Source organism: Bremia lactucae, linkage group LG10 (genome assembly GCF_004359215.1).
Source record: "Bremia lactucae strain SF5 linkage group LG10, whole genome shotgun sequence".
In the NCBI taxonomy this organism is placed as follows: Eukaryota; Oomycota; class Peronosporomycetes; order Peronosporales; family Peronosporaceae; genus Bremia; species Bremia lactucae.
In genome coordinates this window covers 4,288,525-4,298,119 of record NC_090619.1, presented here as the reverse complement: position 1 = coordinate 4,298,119, position 9,595 = coordinate 4,288,525, and the positions used below count along the sequence as shown (strand labels likewise).

The following is a 9,595-nucleotide window of genomic DNA, read 5'->3' as shown; positions in this document are numbered from 1 at the left end:
AAGACCTTTATTTTGCGGACAATATTCCTCTTATAGTGTAATAATTTTTATGTAATGAGCTCCACCAAACATGTGAATTACAAACCTATAAACTTAGCTGAAGGCACGTCGTCAATCTAAATGGTCAACACCTCGTGTATTTTCTGGTACGACATATCTTCGCTGACTAATTCATGACGATTGAGTGGCTTACCGAGTTGCGTGCGTCTTTTAAAATGAGTTGACGGGTCCGAAGCGCCATTCAAGATGCTTTATTATTCTGTTCTCGAACTCTCGGAAAAAAAGGCACTTGAAGCTTCGTGTTCAAATCTGCAAGATCAGGCAAGTCTACTTTGTCATTCATGTGAGTGCTGGCACGTGCCGCGATGCTCAGCCACGCAAGGCTGAGGTAAGAATGCATCACGTCCGGAACAGTGTTGGGATATTTACAGAGTCCACCAGAAGGAAATTGACACGTGTAGATGAAGTTTTTGCAGCTTTGAATATCCACTAACGAATGTTTGCCCAGAAGGTCGAGGGCCGCTCCATTCCAGAATGCGTAGCAGGAATCCGCACTTTTGTTACACCGACCTTGAAAACCTCCTTGCTGTCGAAATACTAGCCATCTCTCCAACTCCGCTTGCTCACATTCGAGCTTTGATACTCGTTTTGACAAGTTTAACGACGCAAGAGCAACGAAGACAGCCCCTCCGTGTGATTCAGCGCCAGTACTTAGCCCAATGCCCCCATCGTAATTCTATGCACAAATTCTACGTTATTAGCTCTAGAGCGATTTCTAGAACCCAGCCACTCAAATATTCCGTACCAGACATGAGTTTATAAAGCGTGTCATCGCTTCTAAATCAATACCCGACCAGTCATCTAACATGTGAGAAATGGCGCAGGCGCAGTAGACGAAGCGCATGTCCTCTTCGGTCCCAGAGTTTGTTGACGAAAAGCTGAACAGCACCCGTCAGCAACAAACTGGGCAAAGCCGTTTTATTCTTCAAGCCACTTACCATCCCGTCTCCTTGTTCTGATAGTACTTTAAGGAGTTGATAATCGCCAGCTTATTCATTCGACTGAGGTCGTCACCAAGTGTCCGGAGAATGCATATCGCCGCGTATGTCGACGCAATGTTGCTCGAGTCGTATTTTTCACAATGGTACTGAATCTGTGGAGAAGCGAAAGAATTTCCCATGAAAGTACCACCTCGAAAGCCGCAGTCGCCCGCGTTGAGGCTGTCATCGTGGCAGTCTGGAGGCACGTGCAAACTGTAGATCCACTCAACAATTTGGTGCTTGTCTACCCGCTCAAGCGCATTCAGCAGCACTAGGCCATGGATACAAAAGAAAGCTAACACCACGCGCTGTGAATCTTGATGCGCGTACGGTGTAGGCAGCGATCGCAAATTCTTAAGAAAATAGCTAACGTGTAGCTCGCGGTCAAAAGTTGTCGTCACCATAAGCATTAATACAGAAAGTAAAATTTTGAAAAATCTAAGTTTGAAAAAGATGACTGCTATTTGAACACCCCCGCGACGTATAGCCAATCAGAACGCATGGAATTATAAATGCACCCCCGGGTCCGATACATCAAGCATTTCCGATGTATGAAGGCAAGCCGAAACCCGCAACTACCGATCTGCATCACCATGTACAATGAAGAACCTCAATAGCTTCTGGCGACGCTCACAAAGCCAAGAATTTGGCTTACCTCATGGACCAAAATATTCAAGATAAGAGGAAATTTTATGTAGGTGATGACGCTTGGCAAAACGTTTTAGTATGCGTCATGTTTAAAGGTCGCGAGCAAATACATGATCCATCGGACTAAAAAACAAGAACTTTCTCATGACCAATAGTGCCCACATTGGTGCCCAGTACCACTAATATGAGCATACACTGCATGTAGCGGAGCTGCCTCGCTCCTAAAAACAGAGGAGAACTTTCAGACTCAGAGAGTCGCTTAGTTCTATTGAACTAATGGATTTAACAACTCAGTGAGTCGTACAAGCGTTTAAAGCTTAATGAATCCTAGGTCAAGGGATTCAGGGGTTCGTAGAACTAAGTGGCAACTAGTGTCCAAGAGTATATACCTTAGAATGGCATTTATGTAATTAACTATTTTAGAGTAGAATAAATGAAATTTTTACGCATTAGGTACATGTGCCACAACAACGGTTCTTCAACCAATGTGTGCCCCATTACAAAGACGGGCGGCTCCCTAAAAGTTTCGATGAAGTTGAGCTCGCAGTGAAATTTTAATATAATTGTCGCTTGATGGTCAGCGGCTCGCATCTCTATCGATATGCGCGATGCGATTGACGTTTTGCGATCGATTTACAAGCGCCAGGCGCGCCTGTTATTGATGGGCCTGCGGCAACAATTCGCTCCTCTATCATTTCAACTTGCACTTTGAAGTCCGATTTATTGGCCATATTATTTTTCTGGCACAGCAGGTTGTGCACTCCACAGGGCAAATTTGCATTGCGCCTTCAGACCAACTTCCCACAGCCCGCGTTCCTCCAACACAACTTTTAATCCCTTTGCCTGACCACGAATCGTTCCATCAAGATGATCATCAGCAAAAAACATCTTCTGAAAGACTCCGTTCCCCACGTCGTTGCACGCAACTTTGGCTGCTTGTCTTCACTTGACAGATTGATTTCGCTGACGCGAAGGGCATAGGGGGCAAATGCACTGTGGCTAGTTGCATTGTCGAAGGCGAAAAGAGCTTGACAGCCGGGAAACTGAGCCTCCAAAATAGGAATAGCCAAGTCACAAACTTTTTTGCAGAGTTTTCTCGCTGTCCACCATCCGTCATGCTGCATGCCAGGATGCGTGATGATGCAGGCCGCTGCTGGTAGGTCAGGATGCTGAGCAGCCTTTTCTTCATCAAGTGATAACCGGCTGATGACGTTGCAGACAAAGTTGCTGATGTGAATGGACATGCCCTGCTCTTTTTTCGCAATGTTGTTCACCGTCTGGTAGCCATAGACGCTTGACTCCATCATTAGCTCCAAAAGTACTCTCATCATAAAATTAGAAACTAAGCTGAGTGAAGGGATGTCATTATTGGGAGGCCAGGTGATTGCAGTAAACATTGCATTGTTATCCTCAACTTCCTCCTTCCGAGGAGCAAATGGCATCCGTGCCTCAAGGTCAGCCATTTGTTCCAACAAGTGCTGACGGTACGCAATGACATCTTCCCGCTCATTACCATCAATGCATAATTCTTTAGTCATTGTGCGGTACTTGACATGTGAAAAATGAAGCGTATCCAAGTTGCGGAAGGATATTCTGGTTGACATGTGCTGTCAAAGCTGATACTTCTACATTAAACTTATTTGCTCGAAGATACTCTTGCATGAGTATTATTCTCTTCATCCTTCAGATAGCGTCTCCGTTTTGCGTGTTTTCCCGTCTGTGACGAAGGCAATCTACACCCTCTAGCAGAGAGTGGCCCAAACACGCAGAGAGCGTGCGAAATACACACCCCTCCCAGCACCTTCCGCTATCAGTGTGCTAGCTGCTCTTCGGGTTATACAGAATTTACCAGCCGAAGATAAGAAGAACTGCAACCCGACTATTTCGTGGATCTTTGCAACCTTTCATTTGGCAAGGAACAGATCCCACGACATCTCCGGGAGTTTTACTATCTCCTCGGCAAATTTAAAGACTTGCCGGAGTACCTCAACTGAGGATGTCTCCGCAATTTCGTATTTGACGGCCTCAAACACCTCGTTCGAAGGCCCGTCTTCTTTAATAGGAACTGATCCAAAGGTCACTTGTTCAGACGTGTCTTTGATCATCCTAATCTGTTGGGTACTCGTTCTTCGAGTCACCACGACCTTTGAGTGGGAAGCTGGTTCTGTTGCTCTCTTGGCTAACGCATCCCTTCCAACCGCACCAGGCTCTAGGCACTGTGCCGGTTCATGTGACGCTTGGCTTCCTGTCAGCTTGTCGTCTTCTACAACAGGCTCTCGTATCTGTGCAGGACTATGGGACACACACTACTTGTCATTGCCCTTTTCACTACCCCAGTCTATACGAGCTGGGTAGGCCAACGCACATTCAACTGTGTTCGACTCGACATCAGTTGTATAAGCCTTCTGCAGGAGCACATCCTTTTCGGTGTCCTGTGTAGAGTTCGCAACTGTGTGTGTACGCCAGTCAATCCATGGTTGTTTTTTGCCGAATTTCCTTTTCCTCAAAACAGATCGCTTGATCTAGCAGCATCATACGGACTCTCCATACCTTGCACTGTGAACTTCCCTTAACAAGAAAAATCACTCAAGCTGAAGGCAACTTCTACCTGAACTCCCTCAGACTAAACGGGCGCGCCGTTCGCTAATCGGACTGTCGCCTCTTCTTGCTTGCCATCCTGGCAAAGCGGTTCAAAAATCGCCGGTCTCTTTCTTAGAGCCACGAGTTTTACAAACTTCTGTGATGACACGAATTCACTAGGAGGGTCATCACCTGGTCATAGCCTCGTACTTGAGCACTATAGACCAGCAGGGTTGAGGTCCGAATTTTTGAGACCTCAGGGACTATGTTTCTCTTTTGTTGGACAGATCTGAACTTATGAGTAGCTTCAGAGTCCGAAGTTAGTTATGCATTTCGCCTCTACTGCGCTCTTGCATTTCCCGACCACTCAGCGGTCGATGCAGAACTCATCTGTCTCGCACGCTGGTTCTTGCCATCGACCTTTCGAAAAGGAGTCCTCTTGCTGGGCATCGTTGCTCCAGCAGGGACACTGTCATAGTAGCGAGCCATCATATGGCCGCGCCTGCCCCATTTATTACAGACAACGTCTACATTGCCCAGCTCCATGATGTGGCATCTGAGCTCTCGGCCGACGGCTTATACCAAGCTGTCGCCGAGGCACTGTTAAAGGATTGCTCTTCAACTAAGGTAATTTGGATTGCCTCTTCCATCGTCGACGGCACCTTTTTGAAAAGGGCCTGTCGAGATGGGGCATGACGTAGTCCGTTCATAAACATGGGCACTTTAATGTGCTGCGGAATCAGACCTACGGTTATGGACGCCGACAGCGAGCGCATCTCTTGCCCATACTCTTGCAGAGATCGCTTCGCCTGTCGCGCTCCAAAGAAGCGCGCCTGAAGCAACACTTCGTTGTTCGGCGGCTGGTACATGGCACGAATCTTTGCCTTAAAGATCGCTCATGTAGGGAACGCTTTTCTGTCTGCCATAAGCGCCGAGTAAGCCCACTCCGAGGCCAGACCGCGCAGATGCGACATGGCGTACGACACCATTCGGCTGTTGCCCTCGATGAGCTGCGGGCCACCGCATTGCTCCACGGCTAAAAGCCAGTGGACAATCGTGTGCGCCACAGTTCCATCGAACTTTGCGGGTGCATCCGAATGGGCCTCGGCTGATGCGACCGGGCAGAGAGCATCTCAACAGTCCTGTTGAGAGCCTCGCTCCGAGCCTTCTCATGCCTCAGCTCATCCTGAGTCTGGGTGGCGGACTCCGCCGTAGTACGGCCCTGTGCCTCGGACGCGGCCCTCCGCTGTCCGAGCACAAATGCCTCAAATTGCTCCAACTGAGCAACATGTTGCTCAGGAGGATTTCCCAAGAGCTTGTTCACCAAGTCCCTGCGTCAAGTGCCCTTTCACCTCCCGATGATATTTGGAGAGCCCAATCGATATTGTGGCTGATCCTCACGTACACACACAGAGATGCGGGTCGTGGGAAGGATTTGTAGCACTTCCAAGTATAGTTGGGTACGTCTTAATGCGACCACGCTCTACTTAAGCACGCACCCTAGTACAGCGAGAAAGCGGTTGAATCAGCTTATCTTGCGTGCAGTGAGGTAGTTGTGGTTGGCGCGTGAGCGGCCTCACCCAACATACTAAGTACTCTAGTAAAGTGTCGTCATAGGAGCGGTAATCCGGCTCCTCGTGCGCACTAACTAAGTAGAAGTTGTTTTCAGACTAATTTATATTTAATCGCATTAAATGTAAATACCTGTTTTTACTAATCAAAAATGTCATCTCTGTAGATAACACTAATATGTATTGCGAACGTATCTTTCTAGATACTTCGCGTAACGGATGGCGCTAGGCGTCATCCTACCTAATGTGAATGCACCTATGTGCATCACATAAATAAGGGTTGGTCACAAATATGAACCACACCCGAGTGCTGGGTCTAATTACTTCATTTAGATAATTGACCATCCCCTTAATTTACACCAAGTATACTCAACGAAGACTGTGTTATATTAGTGCAACTTTAGCCCGTTCCATACAGAGCGACGAAAGTCATATTGCATTTTTAAGAAGCAATGCACTCACAATTACGTTGAAACGCCAGTACCACGATTAAAGACAGGCAAACTGCCTAATTTTTATTGCAGTCACGGAGTATATAGGCTCACTCGTCATAATGTCAAGTTTTACTGCGACATAATAAATGTGAAGCTTAAATTCTTTAGCAAGTATAAGGGACTAACAGAGTAGGAGAGTGAGAAGTAAGATTGCTGAGATATGTTTCTTTTGCTATCATGCACGGCTTTCTTTTTGGATTCACGAGGACTCCTTATGACATTCTAATTAGCTTAATATTCGAGCTCATCTTGGACGAGTTAATTCTGCAAAAGGATTCTAAGAAAACCAAAGAAGTGTCGTAGAGCCACGGGGTGTCGCGCCGAAGACGCCCTATCTTTCAGATCGTGTTGTCAAATACTACGGCGACCACGATCGATACACACAAGATAAATCATCGCGGCGACTGAACTTGGCTATGATCCACACTGATTCAAATATATCCTAGGGTCCTCATTAAACGTACTAAGTTTGAAAAAAAGAATTTATTGCAATGTTATCAGCGACGACAGTAAAGAAAATGAAAAAAACAACCACCCAACGTTAGCGGCTTAAGCGCATTTGGGAGGATTGATCGGTGACTGTTTAGCCGGAAGCTTTTCACTCGAGCCGCCAGTAGGATCCATTTGCGTCGGTACATTCAAGTTGGACCCGTCACTGGACGTCGAAACCTCGTCCAAAATTCTCACGCCGTTGTACGAAAAGATGTCCTGCCCAGGAACCATGGGAGGAACGACCTTGTCAAAGTAGGCCAAGCAACCAACGTGAAACTCATGAAAATCTGGAAACTGCATCGACACTTCGTGAGACGTGATGAGGACAAGGTCTGCATGTCCTTCACTCATGTAAAAGTCAAGTACCGAGCCTTTTCCCGAAGCGGCGGCCTTGATGCCAATGCCAAAGTTATACCACGTGCCGTAAACAAATTCGACCTCATGCTTTGCATCCCAAGTAGCGTTGTTCAGGTAAATTAGCATGGGGGGACTCTTGGTGGCGTCGACACGAATCTCAAAAATGTGCGTTTCAGTGAAAAGCAATTGCCACGGAAATGGATGGATAAAAGGATCTTTTTTCATCAAACTCATACGAAAAAAAGTCGTGCCTTTCGTGTTAGCAGTGACGTTCCGGACCAACTCGGTGCGAATGAGTTGAGTTTGAGTGAGGAATTGTGCCTTTGCGTCAACGCCGATGTTGATAACGCTTTGATCATCAGTGTAGGCGGGCAAACGACCACCGTCATTGATGGTGACGTAGTCACTGGGCTTGCCATTATTCCCACCGTTGCGCTGGATTAAAATATGATCCTGGTATTTTTTCGTCAACGTCTCAACGGTCAAATCTGTTCCGGTGCCATCCCAAGGTAATGGTACGAGCGACTTAGGAGAAGCCGTCACGAAGGTGGAGGCAACAGCTGCCATGCCAATTAGCGCGTAGGAAAACACCATATCGCCGAGTCCTTGAGAGAGTGGGTTGTTGCAAGCAAATTCGGAAATGGAAAAAAGGTTAGTCGTAGTTAACGGGCGCTGTTGGACAGTGGCATTAATGTCGTCGATTGTGATATACTTAAAAGCGACAGTAGGCTCAGATATCGCAAATTACAACACACAATTGAACAATTATTTTCCGAAATATCTTAAACTTGTATCCTTGAGCTTCATGCATGTGGATGGTGAGATAACAGCTGCATAGACTTGTGGACGGATACAACACCAAGGAAAAGGGATGCTAGTCATTAGCTACCAATTTTCAATACCACTCATAATCCTGTGAATCCTGTGCCTTCAGCTTCACGTTGCCACAATGGCACTCACAAGTAGCGTACGGTGCAGGAAGGATATACTACTAACAGTACATCGATTTTGCAGCTATTCTTCGCTTATCTTGCCCATCCATTTTTTTTTCTTACAATATCAAGACACGAAACAGCTGGGCCTGGCGACGAAAACTTGCCTTAGGCATTATTTACCATAGCAAGTCAGTCTTTGCGATGACTCTTGATGTGTTTCTGCAAGACGATGCTACACAATTTAAGGACATGTTACGTGACAGAATGTCGCGACGCCCACGGCTGAATGAATGTGAAACAAGAGAAGCCGGTGCAATTGGAAGTTTGGATTCCCCACTACTCAATTAAAATGGATTTCTCATCCTATGCTAGCAACAAATCATCTTTGAAATTTCTCGTTAATTTCCTGAAAACACCCAATCGTATAGTTGTGTAAAGCGGAATAAAAATGCGCTACGAAAAGGAAATCCACTACGAGGTCAATTATAATTTTTGAACGCGACACTGCTAAAGCTTTCTGCGATCAGAACACGAACGCCTTCGTTTCGTCATGATATTTAGTAATGAAAAAGAAAACAGCTCGGTCTTCCATTTATTCGAAGCGTCTTTAGCATTTAAAATGTCTGAAATTGCAATCTCACAATACGTCCAAGTCGAAAATAAATAACTTGTATTTCTCTATGATTAGGGAATGTAACGGGGCACCTTTTCACTACTGCCTCAGTACTAGCCAACCTGCACAGATAACAGTGAAGGTGAGGTCCCTGCAAATTGCTAAAATATTGGGAGGATGTTGACACAACAACATAAACGAAGTAGAAAGTGCGGAAGTGCGGAAGTGATAAACATAGCAAGTGAAAAAGTGATTGATTAGGTCTTTACAAAAACAAGTTACATACTTCTCATTCATGCATCTCATGGTCTAAAACGGGCTAGCTGCCTTATGTCACACACCCGTTAAGTACACTTTACGGGGGTGTCAATTACTTCATGTGTAACGGGGTGTATCGTTACATGAAATTAACACTAAAAGGTTGTTAATTAATATTATCTAAAAGGTAGATAATATTTGGAGGAAATTACTTTATATAGTAATTTCCTGAATTCTTATCCATAAATAGGTATAGACCATTATGTCTATTTATTCCGCAGACTAATCAGCTGTAGAAGTAATCAAAGAGAGTTACGAGATAAGATAGATAAGAATTCATTTACATGTTTAGTATTAGTTTATAGTTAAGACAACATTTACAAAGATAGATTAACAAGACACTTAACTATATTAATACAGTTTTCATTTTACACTCTTAAGCTAACTTGCCTTAAGAGAAGTCTTCCTCTATACGTACAGTGTACGTCACCTAACGAGAGGCACCACTCACATCTGAAGCAGTGTGAAGTGGACTTGTACTGAAACAGTACAAGTCGCAGTGCCCCGTTACACCTGGTAGCACTTTGTAGTCCGTCCAAGGACCACA

The 9,595-nt window shown here is 45.5% G+C and overlaps 3 protein-coding genes across 3 annotated transcripts; 1 reads left to right on the top strand and 2 right to left on the bottom strand.

Moving 5' to 3' along the window:
* Positions 1 to 241: 241 nt before the first annotated feature.
* CCR75_002872 (uncharacterized protein) lies at positions 242 to 1,444 on the bottom strand (the record flags this gene model as incomplete). Its single annotated transcript, XM_067960969.1, has 3 exons — positions 242 to 736; positions 806 to 938; positions 999 to 1,444. The coding sequence occupies 3 exons, from the start codon at positions 1,442 to 1,444 to the stop codon at positions 242 to 244; spliced, it is 1,074 nt and encodes a 357-aa protein (XP_067818896.1).
* A 5,438-nt stretch (positions 1,445 to 6,882) lies between these two features.
* On the bottom strand, positions 6,883 to 7,776 carry CCR75_002873 (uncharacterized protein; the record flags this gene model as incomplete). Its single annotated transcript, XM_067960970.1, has 1 exon — positions 6,883 to 7,776. One exon carries the CDS (start codon positions 7,774 to 7,776, stop codon positions 6,883 to 6,885), a length of 894 nt encoding a protein of 297 aa, XP_067818897.1.
* Positions 7,777 to 8,131: 355 nt separating this feature from the next.
* On the top strand, positions 8,132 to 8,465 carry CCR75_002874 (uncharacterized protein; the record flags this gene model as incomplete). Its single annotated transcript, XM_067960971.1, has 2 exons — positions 8,132 to 8,149; positions 8,247 to 8,465. The coding sequence occupies 2 exons, from the start codon at positions 8,132 to 8,134 to the stop codon at positions 8,463 to 8,465; spliced, it is 237 nt and encodes a 78-aa protein (XP_067818898.1).
* Positions 8,466 to 9,595: the final 1,130 nt, after the last annotated feature.